At 43.3% G+C, this 21,815-nt stretch overlaps 1 protein-coding gene and 1 non-coding gene across 2 annotated transcripts in view; both read left to right on the forward strand.

The window, feature by feature from the left end:
* The first annotated feature begins 1,541 nt into the window (after window positions 1–1,541).
* Window positions 1,542–21,815, forward strand: part of TNFRSF21 (TNF receptor superfamily member 21) — a 68,885-nt gene continuing 48,611 nt past the window's right edge. The window contains exon 1 of the mRNA XM_004590424.4: window positions 1,542–2,066. Coding sequence (XP_004590481.2) covers window positions 1,971–2,066 — 96 coding nt within the window. The 5' untranslated portion in view covers window positions 1,542–1,970. The remainder of the gene's footprint in view (window positions 2,067–21,815) is intronic.
* On the forward strand, window positions 9,437–9,628 carry LOC118758306 (U2 spliceosomal RNA). The gene has a single exon (XR_004995635.2). It is a non-coding gene; the product is annotated as a U2 spliceosomal RNA (small nuclear RNA).

The raw sequence follows: 21,815 nt of genomic DNA on the forward strand, positions 1-21,815 counted from the left end.
GTGTTTAGAGCAAAGCAGCAAAAGACAATACAGTAACTATTTAGAAAACAAATAGTTGGCATTCCTGTCCTTATAGCTTACCTGTGTCGGCACTAGGTGTTGGGTGTTGAAGCAGAAAATTGGAACACTGCTTGTTTTGAAGTAGGATGAGCCAAGGAACATCTAGAATAAGCCCGGTGCCTCGGGACTTAACATTGTGTCATGTGGACCAGATGGCTGGCAAGGTAATTTCAGTACAGAGTGCCACACACCACCAGTACCCAGATGATTGACAGCACCATTCAGGATGGATGGTGAGAGCAAGAACACTCTCCGGCTTACCTCAGGATGAAACAAAGGGCAACAGGTCCTCTGATTCACGCGTGGGAAGTGCCCAAGAGAAAACTCATGTGCTTGCTTCTGAAACGGAACTACATCCCTTCTATAGTCCCACATCCCTCCAAGGCTTTACAACTCAAATCCTGTAAGTGATACTGGGGACAGGGGATGAAAGGGGATGAGAGAAGTGTTTCTTCTTCCTGTAATAAACTCCTTTAAAACTCTGAATCCCAGAGCCCGGAGCAACAGCGTAGTGGTTAAGGTCTTTGCCTTACACGCCCGGGATCCCATATGGGTGCAGGTTCTAATCCCGGCAGCTCTGCTTCCCATCCAGCTCCCTGCTTGTGGCCTGGAAAGCAGTTGAGGACGGCCCAATGCTTTGGGACCCTGCACCCGCGTGGGAGACCCGGAGCAAGCTCTTGGCTCCTGGCTTCAGATTTGCTCAGCTCCAGCCATTGCAGCCACTTAGGGAGTGAATTATCAGATGGAAGATCTTCCTCTCTGTCTCTCCTCCTCTCTGTATATCTGACTTTGTAACAAAAATAAATAAATCTTTTTAAAAAAAACCACTCTGAATCCCTAATTAGATAAATGCTTCTGACCAAAAGTTTCAAGGAGTTCCAAAGCCTCCCGAAAGTCCATCCACAAATCCAAAAGCAAAGGTCCTTGGTTCGGAACCGTTGATCTGAATTTCCTGCATTGATTTCATTAACCCAGAAGTTCTCCAATTTTGCCCCATATAAAAATCAACTGGAGAACTTAAAACATGCAATATCCAACTTGGATCTTTTCTTTTCTAATGAAATCACAGTACCTGAAGGTGGGACTCAAGAATCAGTATACATCATATATATATTACAAACTCTGCAAGAGTTTCAGGGGATAGTAAAGCTTGCAAACCAGTGCATAGACTGTTTGTCATGCATTCGGTATAAGCGTTGTTACAAAATCGTCGCGTCAAAACCAGTAAAAGGATGTGTGCCACAGAAACAATTTTCCTGGAATCATGAAAGCATAGTTAGGTCAGAGTGTGCAGACTTGGCCATGCTTTGGCCTTGGGTAGGCAACTGTAATGTCTGAATCGAACGCCAAGGGGCGCTCTCTGTCTCCCCGCGGCACCTGGAATGCTTGTGCCTTCCCGACCGCACAAAGAGCCCGGCCTCCTCCCGGGTGACATCACAAAGGGCCGGCCCTCCGCCCCTTGGGCGCCACCACGTGTGTCCCCGCGCCCGGCGGCCACCCGACTCAGTCCCTCGCCGGCCGGTCTGGGCAGAGGACGGTGGCTGGCAGTGGCTGGAAGCTTCGCTATGGGAAGTTGTTCCTTTGCGCTCTCGCGCGCAGCCCTCCTCCCTGGTTCTCCGCTGCCACTGTCGGAGAAGAGCACCGGGAGACGCGGGCTGCATCCGCGGCTGCTTCTCCCGGCTCCGACAGCCGCGCGGCTGGGCAGGTACTGAGTGCATCCAGAGCTTAGCACGTCACCTCCTTCCTTTGCTCGGCTGCCAGGCTGCCGCAGTGTACATGGGGTGTTGGAGGTAGATGGGCTCCTGGCCCGAGAGGCGGCGGTGGATGCGGCGCTGGGCAGAAGCAGCCGCCGATTCCAGCTGCCGTGGGGCTGCGCGCCCCTGGAGCCCCTGCGAGCCCCGAGCTCAGCCATGGGGACCTCCGCGAGGAACAGCACCACCCTCGAACCCAACAGCCGTGTCGCCGGCCGAGCCAGAGCCACGATGATCGTGGGCTCCCTTCTTCTGGTGAGCGCACGCGGGGACCGGGGTGGCGGCCACGCCGGGGAAGAAGCTCCTTTCCAGCAGCGGGGCGGGTCCCCGGACCGGTGCTGCGGGAGGAGCCTGGTCGGGGTGGCTGGGTTGGGAGGTTTGCAAAGGAAGACACCACAACCAGAGGGCTCTCACTCGGTGTTTTGAGGCAGTTTCCAGGCCCAGCAGGGGCTCGGAAATGAAGGCAAAATTATTTTCCTTGCAGTCTGGCTGCGCTAGAGGTGGCCGCCCGATTTTCTACGCATTTCAGGGCTTTCCCGGCTACTTGGCCTACCTCCGACTGCCGACACCTACACCTACCCCTCTCACCTCGTTGGTCAGCAGCCGTTCCCCCCCCCCCCCCCGAGTAGTGCGGGCATCCGGCTGGGGTGCGGGCCGCCAAGGCTCTCCGCGGCCCCGCTTTGTTGCACTGCAGTGTCATGTCTGGGTGCTACCGCAGCGGACACAGCGCGCCGGTGCGCGCCCGGCACCAGGGACCCTTCCCGAGCAGGGCGCGCGCCGCCCCCACCCTCCATCCTCCTTGGGTCCTTCCAGCATCTCTCGCCTCCTTCTTGGCTCGGATGGGTCCCAGTGTCTACAAGCCAGAAAAGAGCCCTTAGACGCCCTCCCCTCCCAGGCGCCTCCAAAGCGCCGGCTCCCAGCCAGCCAGGGCGCTGACACTCTCATGGGGGTTGGGAGGAGGGGACAAGAGATCCACCCAAAGGAGAACGAGTTTTTTTGCTATATCTTCGGTGCCTGTGACCAGGCCAATGACCCTGCTGTGGATGTTACAGGGGCCATCACTCACGCTGCATGCACCCCTGGAGCGTGCTGTATTTCGTAGTCCCCCATCACTCACCTGACCAAAGCCCAAAACCACCCTTGGCCCAAAACTTCTGCATTGCCTTAAATCTTTTCCTCTTACCTGTAAGTACTGGAGAGCAGGTGCAGTTAGATGGAAGAAAATCGGAGATGTAGTCCCATACTTTTTATCTCAGCGGAGAAGATGGAGTTTTTATGTTTTTGTTTTAGTTACAAACCAAACAAAATAGAACAAGAGCCTGTGTTCATTGCAGGGCTAAGCAAGGGAAAGGCTGTGCTTGCTGTCTCTTTATCCACAGAGGCTTGAAGCTTGGCCAGCCAAGCTCTGCTTAGGTCCCAAGGCGCTACAGTTGCTATGGCCTGAGAATCCAGCCTACAGACTCTGTGGTTCCTTGTGTGTGTTTAAGAGCATGAGAGAGACTAAAGGAAAGTTTGTGGCTGTCAGCGTTTATAATGAGGCAAGTCCCAGTTACCCTTCAGAGGCTCTTGTCTGCCCATTTATAATAACAGCAAAGTTAAGGTTTTGTATGCTTTGAGCAGTGTGGTGGTGTATGAAGTAGGGAGTTCTCGTAGGGACGGTGAACCTAGTTTGAGAGTCTTGGTATACAGAGAAATACACCTGGTCCATTGATCTGTCAGTGGAGTTGAATGTATCGTTGAATTCCCACTGCCCTAACCCATGACACATTTCCAATAAAAGTAAATACATCTTAAAAAAAAAAAAAACTTGGTTCAAGACTCCTGGCTTTGGCCTGGCCTAGCACAAGCTGTTTTAGCAATTGGAGGGTGAAGTAGCGGCAGAAAGAATTTTTCTTCTCTGCTTTCAAATAGAACAAATAAATATTAAAAAAAAATACACAACTGGCACTAGAGCTTGCATAGTAGGAGACCTTGAGCACTTCTAGGGAAGGTAGAAAGATTGGAGATGTGTGTGTGTACTGCAGTTAGAATAGGACAATGAAAACCTCAGTGAAATGCTCTGTTTATTATGGCTTTGAATTAATTCCCTTCCTTCAGTCCTATCGTGTTTCTGTGAGATGGTGTCTTGTCATTTTTGTGACATATTTTGGGATCATGATAGACTAACCACGTAGAAGATTGCTTACTATAACCTTTAAAAATGACAATGTGTCATATATGCACATGTCATAATGTGTAATATATCTGGCATATATGTATGTATATATGTGAAGAGAGAGCAAATACTGTTATTGTGTTCTGGCTTATATAAGATTTTAAGATTATTGTGTTCTAGGTGTTTGTGTGCAGTGTTAGCGAAGCAGGTGCTAGTATCACCATTCTATGGGTGAGCACACAGAGGCTCCAAGAACTCCACTGGTTTGTCCTGTGGCACTGCTTGCCCATGGTGGCGCTGGAGCCAGAACCCAGTGCCTCCTGACTCCTCAATTGTTCTTCTTACTCCTGTGCCACAGTGCCAATTTCACAACTCCAGAGTGCTTGATAGCTAAATGCAGCAACCAAGAAGGCTCACTGGGGGAAAGTTGAGATGGTTTGGTTTGTCGCAGAACACAGAAGAGAATTACATGAGAGACCCTGGTTCTCGCCACTTGCATCTCTGTTGATGATGAATTGAGGCATCTGTGCAATATTAGCAAAAAAAAAAAAAAAAAAAAAAAGACGCACACAAACTGATAGACAGGATGCTTGCTCCCAGCCAAAAGTCTAGAGACAAAACAAGTGAGACCATCAGGTTGTGCCAGTGTCAAGGAATGCCCTAGATAGGTTTGCCCAATGTGACACTAGACAGATAAATTGTTTCTGGCTCTCAGAGAACTTACTCTGACCACCCAAAGAGAGTGTTGGCTGTGGGCAGACAGAAGAGAGCAGAGCCATAATTCATAAAGTGGATCTTAAGTTTTAGAAACCGCCGTTTGCATGTGTTATAAATTCTGATCAGGTGGCTGTTTGCTGTCATAGCCTGTCCAGTGTGTTTGTCTAGGAAGTGTTTCTGTCCCTGGGACTATATACCTAGTTTAGTGCTACTTGCTGACCTAATCACAGTCATTTCCCTATTTTAGCACTTTGTCTGTTTAACTAGGCAGATATGGGATGGTTTGGTAGGGCCTTACCTCCTGACTTGTGTCAAGACATAGTGGCGGTGCTGGGTGCGGCAGCCTGGTGGCATGCCAGGATCCTATGTGGGCACCAGTTCATATCCCGGTGGCCCCATTTCCTATCCGGCTCCCTGCTTGTGACCTGGCAAAGCAGTCAAGGATGGCCCAAAGTCTTGGGACTCTGTATCCTTGTGCGAGACCCGGAGGAGACTCCTAGCTCCTAGGTCCTGGCTTCGGATTGGCTCCATTCTGGCCATTGCAGCTGCTTGGGGAGTGAATCAAAGGACGGAAGATCTTCCTCTCTGTTACTCCTCCTCTCTGTATGTCTGACTTTTCAATAAAAATAAGATACATATTTAAAAATAAAAAGACAAGGTGGCAAATTCAAGCAGAAGTTTTGATTGAAGTTGATATTATATCCAAAAGAGTATCTCCTTTATGAACTTTTACACATTTATTCTACGATCCTAGAAAATGAGAACTGAAAGGAAATATAAAAACCACTCTTTTAACACACTATATTTGTTGGGTGAGGGGTAAAAACAGTTTAAATTGGTGAAGTGCCTTTTTCATGTCAACAAACCTCCCTGCGCTGAGCACCTGGTGTGAGACACTGTTCTTGGGGTGAATTGGGATTTGGAACTTGCCAAGATGCAATTATATGGTATACAAAATGATATTTCAGTGATATGAGATAAATAAATGGTATATAAAATGTCAGTGGCCATCAGCGGTACATCAGGTTTTCATTTGTTGCTGTAGAATCAGAGAATGAATTTGTTGTACTCAGGGTCATACACTAAATGTAATTGATTGTTAAACTCTTTAAAACCCCTGAAGTTCCTCTGGCCATTAGTGTGAAAGTCAGAGAAAGAAAAAAGTCTCAGCACAGTATACATCAGGTTCTGGGGAGAAAGTGGTGTGTGGGAAGTCAGGAGTGGTGGCCCAGAAACAAAGGATTCCTGACTTACCTGTGAGTCATGTGGAGTCCAACATAAAGAATTGGATCAAGTTTCTCATCACACTGTGTCTAGAGCCATGTATTTGAAACTGACTCAGGTATAGTCTAAGACGAACAAATGAGTCTCCAATCTAAACACACCATGCAAGTCAACTAAAGCAGCAGGGAAAAAAAAGTTCCTAGTACTGGGATTTCTACTAGTGTAATTAGAGAGAGAGAGAGAGAGAGAGAGAGAGAGAGAGAGAAAGAGAGAGAGAGAGAGAGAGAGAGAGAAAACACCAAACCTAAATAGGCGTAGCTGTACCGTCCACCCGTTGTCCCACCACATATTTCACTATAGCCAAAATGGAATAAAGCTTATCATGTTGGATATTGTAAGCACAGTTAATGGCGCATCTTTCAGGTTAGTTTGTGGACAGTCCCTTTCTTCATGTGTGTTCTCATTAGATAGGAGCGAACATAAAGGAACTCCTCCTGTGTGCTTTCTGCCTGGTAGATCACAACAAGGAGATTGCATGCTTTAACTTTGCACCTCCTGACCTGAGGGCTTCACGGGCAAGTTGCAAGTTGGTTTTGTATTTGCTTAGCCAGCCTTTCATAAAGCATAATTTTGATTAACCCTTTTGTCTGTGTGTGTGTGTGTGATGGGAAATGGTCCTATGCATCATCGGACTATTCAGGGGCTAAAATGAATTGAGTGACTTTTCCTTGCTTAAATGGCTGTGCCTATTTTCCAGTAAGCACTAGCACTCCGTTTGCCCTCTTCCTGCAAACAGGCCTGGCAAATTCTGGTGCTGCTAGGTCACCAGCACTTCCTGGCAAACTCAGGTTCTTCTCTTCTGTGGCAAGGGGAGCCCAGGGTATCTCAGCATGTCCAGTGACCATTTGGAACAGACTCGCTCTGTACTATTAGATACGGGTGTGTGCATTGGGCAGAGTCACAGCTGAAGCCAAACGTGTGTTGCCAAAGTTGGCTTTTTGTGGAGCAGTAGGTAGAAATTGGACTTTGCTGCTGCAGTAGCAGCTGCCTAGTTTTGATTCTTTAAGAACAGGGGTAAGATCATGAATAAACACTGACCTTGCCACTGTGTTTATATTTGCCAAATACCAAAAAATCAACAGGGATCCTAAGTTGACCTGAATGCTGCCACCTGGCTTTCCTACCATCTCTCATTTCCAGCCTGAATCCAAGAGTAAGGGAGTTTAGGTAGAAGTTCTAACATGGTGAGACCGTGCCCAAGCATGGACCGGACTTCAGATGACAGAGGGAGACTTACTGGTGTTTAGGATACTGATTTTGGGGTGTTGTGAACATTTTCCTGACAGTGCTTGGGTGTTGCGGATGACAGATGTTTGCAGTGTTGGGAAAGTTGTCCTCAGAGGGGTCTTAGGCAGTGTGGGGGATGGATGGAGTGGCACTATAGATTCATGTTCTTTAGAATATTTAAAAATTATGCCCAAGATTTTGTTAGAAATAAAAACAAAGGAAAACAGAGGGACTTTGTTAGTTAAGTCACAGAAACGCTCATTATCTAATCTTTCTATTATTTTCCATTTGCTCCTCTGCTGCCAGAACTATAGCTAGGTACCATTTGCAGCTCCATCTGCTGAGGAAGAAGTACATGATCTTAATGGGTTTAAGTGAGGAGAGGAAAGAGACCAGGAATCCTGGAATAAAATGACAGTAGCTTGGGATCCAATAGGATTCTGAGAGTCCAGAGGGGAAGAATATGAAAATGCTTGTGAATATTGATCATTTCCATTGATACCATTAGCTTTTTCTTACTGCGTGCTTACCATTGACACTGTGTTGAATATCTTCTGCAAAGCATATCAGAGAATCTTCCAGGTCTCTAAGGTCATAACAATAGCTCCATTTTATAGATGAAAGACTGATATTTCAGAGTTTATGACTATACAATTACTAACTGCCAGGAGGAGAATTTGAAGCTAGGTCAGTGTGGCTTTATATCCGCTGCTTTTTGCAAAGCCGTGGGTAGGCAACAGGTCACCTTAATTTACCAGAATTTTGTTTCGTGTACAAAGAACAGTTTTACCTAAGAATTGAACATTGTTTGCTTCTGATGAGCAGTTCTGCCTCATGATGGTGTTTGGAGGTTTAACCAAAACTACCGGTTCTGCAGTAAGAACAACTTGTGTGTGACTTCAAAAGGGAGGGCATGGAGTCATTGGCAGGCATTTTCCTATGGTGTGACACTGACAGGCAGTGGGGCCACTGCTAAGATGGAAATGTTATAAATAGGGAATGGATACTTTGCTTTCCTTGGGTCCTTGGGTCACTCTGAAAAATATTTGCTTAGTGAGTAACAGTGAAACCTAGGTTCTGCTTAGAAATGTAGTTTCGACTCATTTATCCTGAGAATTTGTTGGGGTTTTCTTTGCCACCCATCTTATTTGTAAAGGGCAAGTGCATGGCCTTGTACCATCTGTTGTTAGTATTTTCTTTATTCTCTGTTCATTTTCATTCCGGGTCACTTGGAAACTGGTTTAACATGACAGTTTCAATGATTCCACAGTAGATGTGTCTGTGTATATTTTATGAAACTGATTGGTGGCACTGTCTTAGCAAGTTTTTCAACATATCTCCTTACATATTGTAGAAATGTGATAGGCTAGAGAAAGGCAAAGGATGAGAAGAAACAGGCTTTTTTTTCCCTCCCCATTGGTCCTGAAAAAGAACTTGAAATCTTGTCCCCATAAGATAAGACAGGGAGAAAATTACCATCTAATTTCTTTTTTAAAAAAAAGGATTGATTTATTTTTATTGCAAAATGAGATATATATACAGAGGAAAGACAGAGCTGGGTTCACTCCCCAAGTGACTGCAACAGCTCGTGCTGCTCCGATCCGAAGCCAGAAGCCCACATCCTCTTCCAAGTCTCCCACATGGGTGCAGGGTCCCAAGGCTTTGGGCTGTCCTCCGCTGCTTTCCGAGGTCACAAGCAGGGAGCTGGATGGGAAGTGGAACACCTGTATGGGATCCTGGTTCATGTATGCCGAGAACTCTAGCCACTAGGCTACCCCCTGCTCTTTCTTTATGTTCAAAAGTCCATGGCTTATCCTTCATTTTAGGTACTCAGGTACTTCCTCAAGAAAAAATAGAAAAGGGGTAAGATTTGTGTATTTCTTCATTTGCATTGCCTCTGGCAAATGCTGCTGTTCTAGTTCAATTGCTATTCACCTTCGTCTTTCTGGCCCAATGCCATGACACATAGTGTTTGAGGAATAAATGATTGAGTGAATTCCAGAAGAATAGTATTTTAAACGAACTTTTGTTCATTCTACACAAGTTAGAGGGTGGTTGGAGCTTCCTGGTTACTCTGAGCTTCAGCGAAGGATGGTGAAATTATTTAAAAAGAACATTCTAAATATAAGGTAGTTGGCAGACCAGAAGAACCGTAATGGATGTTGAATTTTTTTTACTGTGTCTTCCCTCTTACAATTCTTTTTCTTAACGGCATTTATGACTGTTTCAATTTGGAGATTTCATTGCTTCTCAGACTTTTGGCTAAGATCAAGTGTAATATCTGTTCTTATCAGTTTAATATCTGATACGTCCTCTATCCAGGGGCAATATATTAAATGTAGTTTTGGAGCAGGGAGTTAGAATAGGAGCTTGACCCGTCCACTCATGCATTGACCTGGTATTGCAGTACCTGACATGCAACAAGAGATCTCACTGTTTTTACTCCTCATGTTTTTATTCCCTCCAGTGGGAATAAAATAAAAAATAAATAAAATCGGTGGTTTCAAATTGCTTGTGTTCTTTTTTCTATGAAGTTATTTTCTTTTTTTTTTTAAGATTTATTTATTTTATTACAGCCAAATATACAGAGAGGAGGAGAGATAGAGAGGAAGATCTTCCGTCCGATGATTCACTCCCCAAGTGAGCACAATGGCCGGTGCTGCGCTGATCAGAAGCTGGGAACCAGGAACCTCTTCCGGGTCTCCCACACGGGTGCAGGGTCCCAAAGCTTTGGGCCGTCCTCGACTGCTTTCCCAAGCCACAAGCAGGGAGCTGGATGGGAAGTGAAGCTGCCGGGATTAGAATTTGAGCCCACAGGGGATCCTGGCACGTTCAAGGCCAGGGGATCCCGGAGCGTTCAAGGCGTTCGTGGCACGCTAGGCCACACTGCCAGGCCCGAAGTTACTTTCTGTTATCACACAGAGATATATTAACAGTTGTCATTTATTTAATTGAATTTATGGAACGTTTGCTAAATATAAGGCATTGCTGAAGCTGAGGGCTATCAGAGTGAAAGGCTCCTCATAATCTTTCCCTTTTGGAGTTTATAAAAGAGATGATGTTGAGTAAGAACCACACACTTTGGGCCAATGAGATAGCTCAGTTAGCTACTCCAGCATCTTATATGGGCAGTGGTTCCTGTCCCAGTTGTTCCGCTTCCCATCTAGCTCACTGCCTGTGGCCTGGGAAAGCAGTGGAGGATGGCCCAAAGCATTGGAACCCTGCACAGGTGTGGGAGACCTGGAAGAAGCTCCTGGTTCCTGGCTTCATATCAGCTCAGCTCTGGCCACTGCAGACACTTGGGGAGTGAACCAGTAGATGGAAGGTCTTTTTCTGTTTTTTTTTCTCCCTGTAACTCTGCCTTTCCAATAAAAATAAATAAATCTTTTTAAAAAATCAGCCACTCAAAGGCAGAAGAAGAGTAAATTAGTAGGAGGGAATTGCATGTGGAATGGCCCAGAGATGGGGAAGAGCTGTAAATACTCGATTAGAAAGGCCATTGTGTTTGATACTCAGTGGAATAAATGTAAACTCAGATTGAGGTTGAAGAGGCAGGTATTGGTCAGTCCATGCAAGACCTTTAAAATCATGAAATCATCAGAATATTATTGAAAAGTTCAGTGCGAAGGAATGCTAAATATGGCTTTAATTCAAAATTTTCTTGAAGATCTCTTTGTGGAGATTGAATTAGAGGGGAAGCCTATACAAAGAAGGCCAGTTGGTGTCTTTTACAGGAATTCAGGTAGAAGGTGATAGCACGTAGAATGGTGACAGTAAGTATTGGGACTATTAGACAGTGATTTGGGGTAGGTTACTGGTGGTGAGAGAAGAGGAGGTGATGTTGAATGAAAGCGATCATCGAGGCTGGCTCCCGGTTTTCTAAACTGAAATTTATGGTGATCTGATTACTTTGAGAGGATTGGGAAAGGAGTGGATAGATTTGTGAAACCCCAAGTTGGGGTGTATTGAGTAAGTTTAAGGTGCCTGTGATTCTTCAGGCCTCATTGCCTGCGATTTCCAATAGCTGGCCAGTGTGTTGAGCCATCCTGCTGTTGGTGCTTGGATGACTGTCTCTGCACAAACCTGCAATTATTCTTTTTCTTTCTGTGTTGTTTTGTCATGGTGCTTTCGCCTAAGTGGAATTGCCAGGTCAGAATAAATAAAGACGCAATGTTATGACTTTTGCTGCATATTACCAGACTGTCTTCAAGAAGACTGAAATTGGAGTACTGACAGCCGTCTATAAATGTGTTTCGTATTCCACAAACTTGCCAGCATTGGAGTTTATCATTTTATTTTATTAATGCTCCTGTACTATAGATATGTAAGGACATTCAGTTGTGTAAATTTGCATTTTGTCATTGCTAGGGAAGTCATACATTTAGTCATATCGTGGTTACATTGGTTATTACTGCTAGTCTTCTGTCTCAACCATTTAGTGGAATAGTTGACCACCTTTCCATGAATTCTTTACACATTTTTATTATAAGCTTTATTTATTTTGAAAAGCAAGAAGGACAGTGATAGGGAAAGAGAGACATGCAACAGAGATCTCATGTTTACCAATTTATTCCCCTGCAATTGCTGGGCCTGGACTAAGCCAAAGCCGGCCAGGTATTTGATAGGTGTGACAAGGACCCAACTACTTGATTCATAACCTGCAGGACCTATAGCCTCCCATGGTGAGCACTAGCTACCAGCTAGATCAGAAGCAGAACCTAGCTGTTGGATTAGTGCTCGGATTCGAACCCGAACACTTCAGAATGAGATGTGAGCATCCCAAGTGGATTCTGAAGTCTGTGCCCACTTGTTCACCCCAATTATAAGGTTTTGTTAGCTATAGATGACATGTTTTACATCCTACTTACGATAGTGTTATTTTTAATAACAAATTTAGGCTTATGTGATTCAATCAGTTTTCTTTTTTGAATGAGGATAATTTTTATTGTTCCTTTTGTTTTATATTCAGAAAACCATGGGATAAATAAACTGTTCTGATAACTTTGACTTTTGTATTTGATCTTTTTGATGTCTGGACCTCAGTGTCACATTTGCAGTTAAAACAACACCATGTGAATAAAAAATTGGTTGGTCAAGTACATTTATGGGTTGCTGGTTTCAGCATTCTGGCATATTTCTTGCAGAACCTACTGGAGTGCTCAGCAGGTTAATGTTTATTGTGCCATTCCAAAAGAAGGCTCCAATAGGAAGCATTTCCTAAACTTTGAGACAATGAACTGGTTAAACTTTATCTATAAAGAGCCAAGTAGTATTTTTTGTTTCATGGTCATGTGATCGCCGTGAAACTGTTCAATTCTGTCTTTGTATGACAAAAATAGGTTTAAGCCATACCCAAAAGGATGGGTGTGGCTGTGCCAATAAAATTTTATTTATGGATGCTGAAATTTGAATTTCACAGTTGTCATATGTCACAAAACATGACATTTTGTGATATGATTTTTTTCCAGCTGCTTAAACTGTACGAATCAATTCAGCCTTCAGTTCTTCCCACTCAAAAGATTGGGAATGGGGCTAATAGTCCCAACCCTATGATTCTGTCTTGGTCTTTCTGGTGACCAGTTCCTATCCAGAAATCATCTAGTGCCTACACCCTCTAGCACACAAAAGATACTCTGGAAGGTTTTATGAGATGTGACCATGAACCAAGGTCGGAGAGCAAATACATATTTCCTGTTATATCACAATAGCATACCCACTTGGTACCTGGTTGGGTTGGGCCTGCTTGCCTATATTGCTTGTAATCTCCTGTAGGAGTTGGTGGTTTGGCCTTGGTTTATATGCTGTTTGCAAATTTCTTAGTTAGCAGAATAGCATTCTCTATGTGGACTCTACTGTCTGTTATGTCGATTTATGTATATTTAGTGACTAAATAAATGGAGAGCCCACTTTTGGCTTCTACATGTGAGTAGAAGTCTTAGGAGTAACTATTGTGATAGAAAGAGACACTGTGGCTCACTGACGGATTGCTGAGTGCACACTCAGCTGCATTGCAGGTCCCAGACAAAGCAGTTTCTGGATGAAGTCTTGCATACTTTTTCCTCCCTTGTTCCAGTGTCCCCTGGGCTTACTTCATTCTGATCTTGATTAGCCAGCACATTCTAGCCTTGGCATTCTCCCTGTTTGTCATCTTTTAGATCAGTCCCTACCTTTGCTTACAACATAAGACTTTTCTTTTTTAATCAGAACCACAAAAGCTAATCAAATTTATATAACACAACTAGAAATGGTTCTGTAATTTGTGGAAGCTTCTCTTCATGTGTTCTTTTTCTGCCTTCAAATGTTGAGAATTCCATGTAGCTCTTGTCTTAGTATTGCAGATTGAACAACATGAAAGTCAAAATGAGTAAGAAATTCTGCCCAGCTTTGAATGGCTTTTGGCTTTTTGATCATGTTCTCATGTTTTCCAGTTATCATTTCAGACATGATTTGCTTGCCTTGTTGTCTCCACGTTAACTGAGTTTCCTCTTGAAAATGTCATGCAAAATTATGAAAGAATCAATAACAAATCCACAGCAGTGTTCCTGCTTGACCACTGTAAATAGGCAAAGTGCATCACTACTTTGAGTTTGCTCATTTTCTTTTAGTATTTACTAGAATTTGATAGGGAAAGGAATGATGTAACTTGATAGGGAACTTGATAGGGAAGATGAGTGGCATAAATATGTTGTAATCATAAGTTCCAAGGAATTTTTTGTTTGCGTGAAGGTGAGATCATGGAATAAGAACTGTTCGGCGAAAAAGAGTCAACAGCATTCGGACAGGTATCGGCTCATTCAGATGTTTCTTGTCTTTGGTCAATCTTTGCGCCTTGGAGAAATGACAACCACACAGGTGTCATGTGGGTCACCAGGGTGAGTTCTAAGGCCCTGGAAGCCCTTACAGCAGGCTACTCTGTCCTCTTTTGACCCTAGATTTATCCTCGTTTTACCTTTAATCATGCAATAAGTATTTATAGTATACTGACATCCTGTACAGCTTGGGAGGGCATATGAATATTGCTGGTGAAATAAGTGTGCTGAATGAATCAGATTTTCCACATAAGTTAAACTGATATGGATCATGGATAAACTTTAGTAAAATCTCAATATATTTCTTATAATTCTAAGCACCTATTCAGTGTAATGGTTAAATTTTTTGAAGATGGGGGTGCTTAAATCTCAAATACATTAGTTTGTTGTCTTAAGCCCCTCACCTTGCAGGAGATAATTCTTTTTTTTATTAAATTATTCTTTATTATTGCTTTATGAAACTCTTCCATAGGCTCTAGGATTTCCCATCCTTTCCCCCCCGCCCCAAGTTCCCTCCTCCCACCCCAATGATTTCCCCTCTGGTATTACAATTTGGATGGTCCTTCATGAACAGTTCCAAGTCCATCTTGCTATTATTGAAATGTTTCCAGACATTGTAGGCATGGACAGTGTCAGAGAGTCCAGCATCCTACTGTTAGGATATTATCAACTGTTCACTGGGAGTCCATCTTTGGTCTGGATGCATAGATACAGACTGCATTTGTCCCCACATCTGAATGTATTAGTCTGCACTACACTTCTGTTATACACAGAGGATAATTCTTGAAAACTGGTTATGGTTCTTGTGAAACAGCATGATACCCTTGGTGTCTTTATTGGTAAATTTTATTATTTGCCCTCACACACAGAACACCAGAGTTCTTCGTATCCTTATATATTGTGGCTACGTTGTGGAGGGTTTGAAGTTTTCTTATTCTTTAGATGCATGCTCATCTTTGGCAACTTCCCCCAACTCTACATTTTAATGTTTTGCGGTCTGAAAATCCGTTCATTCACATTGTCAACAAGCATGGTTGTCTGTTACACCATCAGTTGGGTTCTTGAGGGATTGGGTGGTATCACTAAAACAGACCTGCCCTTTTTCCTCAGTGAACTCGGAGGAGAAGACACTAAACAAACAAACAAAAGAGAGATGCTAGGACTGAATTACAGTAGTCCTATGGGAAAACCACAGGCAATGTGATGCAACTTGTTTACAGTCAGGAGGCATGGGCAGGAATGGCTTCCCATAAGAATCTTATCTCTGTTAAAGATTTTACATTTCATCCTAAGTCATGAGGGAAAAGGGCTGGGAGTCTTGAACAGACGATGAAGACATCATCATGAAGAGATCAGATTTGTGTTTGACTGGCAAGGGTGTCAGGAAAGGCAGCCCAGAACTCACTGTACACCAGAGTTCTGAGGGCTTCCCTTAGTGAGCTTCTATTTTTTGACACTTGTTTTGATTGCTCAGCACAGGTGTTGGCAGACTATTACCATGAAGGACCAGATAGTAAATATTTTAAGTTTGAGAGCCATATGGTCTCTGTTGCAACCACCCAAATCTACTACCTTAGCATGAAAGCAGCCATAGGCAGGACCCACACAAATGCCTAGATTCCAATTATTTTTAAGAGCTGTTGGTATACAAGATGTATTTTGCGGACCATTGGCTCAGAGGGTGTTTTGCTTATTATTTCAGTAATCTCCATTATTGAGGTCATTGAGGAAGGAAAGAAATGCATGTCCCTGGCCTTGAGCTGCTTGCAATCATTATGGGAAGATAAGTACATACACTTAGGGGGCCTTCAGTCAACATTAGTAGACAGTATGTAATTAAGCGCCAATATGAAGAGCAGAAACAGGAAATGTGATGCGGTGTCACTCATCTACTGGAACTCAGTTTTATTTACTTTTTAAAGATTTGTTTTATTTACATTTATTGTTTTAAAGATTTTACTTATTTAAAAGACAAAGTGACAGAGGAAGAAACGCATACACACAGAGACATCTTCTGTCTGCTGATTGACTCCCCCAAATCCCACAGTAAGCCGGGGCTAGGTTAGGCTGAAGCCAGGAGCCCAGAACTCCATACAGGTTTCCCATGTATGTAGCAGGGACACGAGTACTTGATCCATCACCTGCTGCCTCCCAGAGCACACATTAGCTGGAAGCTGGACCAGAACTTGTGAGTAGTTGGGATTCAAAGCAGATACCCTGATGTGGGATAAAGGCTTAACCTGCTGCAGGCTCATTCCTAGGAATAGTTTTAAAGGCTTCACAGGATGTGGAATTTGACTTAAATAATTATGAACAGTTAGAAGACTACACCTAGCTCACCCTATTAGTAAAGTGAATAAAACAAGGTGCAGCTGGTTTTAAAACAGGGCCTGGACAAGAACATAAATCTTCTATTCTGTACATCTTTGCCTAAATATTATTTACATCCAAGTTCTGAATAACCCTTGGATTGAATAAATGCATTTAGTAGGCTCATTTTAGCAGGGGCCATGTGGGGAGAGAGCCAACAGATGGAAGATATGATTGTCTCTTCCGCTCTATAACTTTTTCAAAGATAAATGAGTCTTTTAGAAGACAAATCTCTCTCTCTCTCTCTCTCTCTCTCTCTCTCTCTCAGACACACACACACACACACACTAAAGAAAAGTGAAGTGAAAAACAAGCCAGATTCTTGACCTCTACTGAACAACAACACTGATCTCAGAGATGAGACTCAGAATATGAATTTAAAAAGAAAGAAAAAAACTACGTGCTGCACCTAGCGACTCAAGTGCTCACCTTGAACGTGCCAGGATCCCATATGGGCACCAATTCTAATCCCAGCGGCCCTGCTTCCCATCCAGCTCCCTGCTTGTGGCCTGGGAAAGCAGTCGAGGACGACCAAAAGCCTTGGGACCCTTCACCCATGTGGGAGACCTGGAAGAAGTTTCTGTCTTCTGGCTTTGGATCGGCTCAGCTCTGGCCGTTGTGGCCACTTGGGGAGTGGTCTGAAGATCTTCCTTTCTGTCTCTTCTCTTCTTTGCATATATGCCTTTTCAATAAAAATAGATAAATCTTTAGAAAAAAAAAGCTTCCTAGGTAATTTTGTTGTTGTGTTTAAGATCTGAAGTGAGGCCCTTGATCTGAAAAATCTTTTTTTTTTTTTTTTAAGATTTTAAAAATTCGAAGCCAGGAGCCTGGGAACTCTTCTGGGTCTCCCACATGGGTGCAGGGTCCCAAAGCTTTGGGCCTTACTCAGCTGCTTTTCCAGGCCACAAACAGAGAGCTGGATGGGAATTAGAACTGCTGGGATTAGAACTAATGCCCGTATAGGATCCTGGCACATTCAAGGCGAGGACTTTAGCTGCTAGGCCACGCCGCCAGCCCCAACCTGCAAAATCTTAGCCTCAGGTTTTCTGACTGCCACTCTTACGCACTTTTCAATGACTGTATCTCCAACTTCAGGTGTTTCCCTTGGCATCAACATTAGGAGTCACCTAATCTTGCTTTTAAGTTTTAGAAGGATTATCTTACATGTTAGCATTGAACTTGATCCACTTCATTCTCTTTCATTCATAGCTGGAATTAACTTTAATGATTTTCACTGTGCTTTTTTTAAAAGATTTGTTTTTGAAAATCAGATTTAGAGAGAGAAAGACATACAGAAAGAATGATCTTCCATCCACTAATTCACTAAGTGGCTGCAACAGCCAGAGCTGAGTCAATTTGAAGCCAGGATCTTTTTCGAGATCTCCCACATGGGTGCAGGGTTTCATGGCTTTTGACCATCCTCTACTGCTTTCCCAAGCCACAAACAGATAGCTGGATGGGAAGCAGAGCATCCGGGACAGGAATGAGTGCCCTTATGGGATCCCAGTGCCATCAAGGCAGGGATTTAGCCATTGAGCCATAATACCAGGTCCTTTACTGTGTTTTAATTGTTTTAGTAACCAGGAAGTTGCAACCAGACTAATAAGACAAACTCTAGTTTTAGATGGACTATCTTCACTTGACTAAGAGGCCACAGGGAAAATAGCTTCCCTTACCTGTCAACTGGGTTTCTTGAAGGAGAAAGGAAAGTTCTCACCTCTTCCCCACAACAGAGTATATGTACAGAAAGAGACCCCATGGAGCAATTCTCCAACTTAGTAGCACAATGGACAGGTTGGTATGGGTTGGTATATTAACTTCAGAATTGGCAGACGTCTTGGAGGTCCCTCAAGCTTAGTGATCCTCAAACTTATTTTAGGAATAAACTCTCCTTTATGTGGATCCTTACTTGGAAGCCACATTAGAAAATGAGTATAGCAGAGCTGCTCTGTGGAAGGCAGGAGTGGATGGTTTAGTGTTTATACCCTAGTCTTCCCTGGCACCAGGGGCAGCCTTGAGAGCATTGTTCTCCCTCGGGCTCTTGGGAGTTCAATATGAAAAGTATCAATTTCTGTTTTCCTTAGGGAATTATTCAGCAAACCCCCAATTCTGTCACCCTCTCTGGATATCCACAGCCAACACCCTAGTCCAGGTCCCCATGGACTTTTCTTACTACTCTTCCCTGAGCTACCTTTCACCTTTCATTCTCTAGCCAGATAACCTTGTCACTCACCAGTGTGGTAATATGCTTCCTCAGTCTCCACCATTTAGACAGCACATGCTGATTTGTCATTGTGCTTTGGATTAAGATCACAATGTGGCACCTATACATATGTGATGGTTGTCAGTCTTGCGTCTTGTCATAGAGTTCTTAAGTTCTGTCCTTAACTCAGATCACAGTACTCTATGCCCATGTAGCAGATCGTTTGTCCAGTGAATTCATAGTAAATAGTTTTTTGTTTTAAGATTTATTTATTTTTATTAGAAAGTCAGATTTACAGAGAGGAGAGACACAAAGATCATCCATCCACTGGTTCACTGCCGAAACGGTCGCAAAGGCCGGAGCTAAGCCTACCACCATCCTTGACTGCTTTTCCAGGCCACAAGCAGAGAGCTGGATGGGAAGTGCAGCAGCGAGGACATGAACTGATACCCGTATGGGATGCCAGCGCATGCAAGGCAAGGACTTAGCCACAAGGCTACCATGCCAGCTCTGTGAAAAGTTTTTTCACAAATCTGATTTCTAGTGTTCTGCACAGTGAAGTGCACTATGGCATCTGCTTGTTAGCTCTGTTTGTAGAAGGTGGAGTTGCTTCCTTTAACTTGGAGTAAATTAAAGATACATTTTCAGTATCTTAAGAACTGGAAAATCCACTTAAAGCATTAGAAAGAATGAGGGTGTGGTCATTTTGGAGTTAAGTTTTGTGTACTAGGGAGACTGCTAGAAATATGATTATCAGGTGATTGTTTCAGGACCTACCATCCTCTACCTGGAACTACAAGTTACCTGGGAAGAAAGAAGAAGACATACGGAGTCTAGTCCTCACTTCAGACCTCAGACACATACTTATTCAGTGCCATTCGTGATGACCCTTTGCTCTTTTGACAGAACTAGCCTCCTTGATGTTCTAGGTATATGTATGTGGCTCACAACCCAGCTTCCCACAGAGGTAGGGAGGCAAAGTTGGATCATAGCACATCAGAGTGATGTTTGTTCCAGCCACCACTCCTTGGTCAGGAATCTGATTCCATCTTCTACTTTCTAATAACCTGCCATTTGAGTTACTTATACATCTCTTAAACTTTCAGAACACTGCAGCTAACTTAAACTGATTTTGCATGTAGGTACTAAAAAAAAAAAAAAGTACAGCGCAGAGCCACTCTGCAGTCTTGTTGGGTTGGGTCATTTGTGTTGATGAGCCTGGGTCTCATCTTGTCCTAGGTGTACTTGGCAAATGAAGCTTAGGCTCTACAATACAAATCCCTCTACCCGGTGTATCTGATGTGCTTAGAAAAGGGTAGCTGGGGCTGTTTTTGTACATGAAGGAGCAAGAATGTGAAAGAGAGAGAAAAGGGAAGATATTACAGAATTAATCATCATCAAACAGAAGGTTTTTTCTTAGGGCCCCAAGATAAAATTAAGCTTCTTAAGAAGGCATATCACTTTTTCTGCTTTTTCATTTTTGGTGTCATATTAAATAACAAAATGAATATATTCTTATAAGCTGAAAATGGGTTTAAAGGAGATATTTCAGTTAAAAGAAATGTTAGGGTTTGTTCCTAAATTCCAGAAGGAGGAATTGAATTGTGAGTTAAGTTCCAAGATACTAAGACAGGAAGTCTGATTACTTTGACAACATTCTTGCTTTATTCTCTCTAATTATTGGTACAGCAGCAAATTGAGAAGGAATTTTCTGTTGGGTAGCTGGTATTGTGGTTAGTAATAGTCATTATTTGAATTTTATTTATTTTTTTGTAAAGTTGATTTTTTTGGTTATTCAAAAAACAGAAAGAGAATGGAATCTTCCATCCTCCGCTAATTTACTCACCAAATACTCACAGTGGCCAATGGTGGGCCACGCCAAATCCAAGGATCAGGACTCTATCCTGGTTTTCCATATGGGTGGCAAGGAACCAAGTGTTGCGTCATCATCATCTGCTGTCCGGGCACATTAGCAGGAAGCTAGATAGGAAACAGAGCAGCCAGGACTCAACCCATTCCAAGTCATGGTTTAATCCACAATACTGGCCCCTAACTTTTATTTATTTGCTTATTTATTTATTTTTAAGAGCAGTGGCGTGCATGCACGCATGCACATAAACACAGAATGAGTGAGAGAGAGACATAACTGCCATCCACTAGTTCACTTCCCACATGCCTTCAATAGCTTAGTCTGAGACAGGCCGAAGTCTGGAGCCTGTAACTCATTCTGGGTCTCCCATGTAGTCAGCAGAGTGAAATCACTTGAGCCGTTACCTGTTTCCTCTTAGGATGTATATAAGCAGGAAATTGGAACAGGAAGTAGAGCCAGAACTCCATATCTGACACTCCAATATGGAATGCAGTCATCTCAAGTGACAACTTAGGGCTACACCAAGTGTCCACTCCACATAAATTGATACATGAAGTTACTGCATTTTGAAGTAAAAGCTATTAGAAATTCAATCTTTACTAATGTAGGCAAGCTTCCTTTTAATATTCTACCCTCACTCTTTGCTTTTACTTCAAAGGACTACAACATTGAAATCACAAATACAACGTCCCTTTCTCAATTTTCATTCTAGAAGCTGGTTTAATATCTGGTTTAGTTGAATGAAGTATCTAATTTAGATGTATGCTGAGTTTCTCTTACTGGGCCCACTTATGTGGCTTCTGGTCCATGCTTGCTATGGCTCTGGCCTGCAAAGGCTAAACAATCAAGGTGTTTAAAAAAGCATTAGTTATTGTTTAAAGCGCATTCACAAGAGTGCCAAAGGCCTCTCTGTTTTAATAAACAAAAAATTTGACCTCCTATAAGTGATACCACATTCGTAGGTTAACCCCAAACAGGCAATCTGGTGCCTTGAAAGTAGCCGCTTGAATATATGCCGTCCTGGTTTTCAGCTGCTTTGTACTGATATCAAGGAATAGCAGCTTACGATTTGGGTCAGGAATAAGAAGACAACTGCTCACCAGTTTATTTTCTTCTTGCAGTAGGGGATTTGAATTCTATCTACATAGCATTTTTAATGCTAGCTACAAAGTGCTTTGAAATACATATTCTCATTTAATTTTTATAACCAATTTGAGAAGTATGATAGCTTCATTTTACAAATGGAAAAAGAGGAAGTTGAGGAAAGGCCAGGCAGCTCAAAAAGAGCTTCACAGAGGGGATCCAGGTCTTGACTTCACTCTTCCTACTGTGTCGTATAGCAGTAGCGTCAAGAAGATGTACTACCACC

Source organism: Ochotona princeps, chromosome 1 (genome assembly GCF_030435755.1).
Source record: "Ochotona princeps isolate mOchPri1 chromosome 1, mOchPri1.hap1, whole genome shotgun sequence".
NCBI classification, from domain to species: Eukaryota; Metazoa; Chordata; class Mammalia; order Lagomorpha; family Ochotonidae; genus Ochotona; species Ochotona princeps.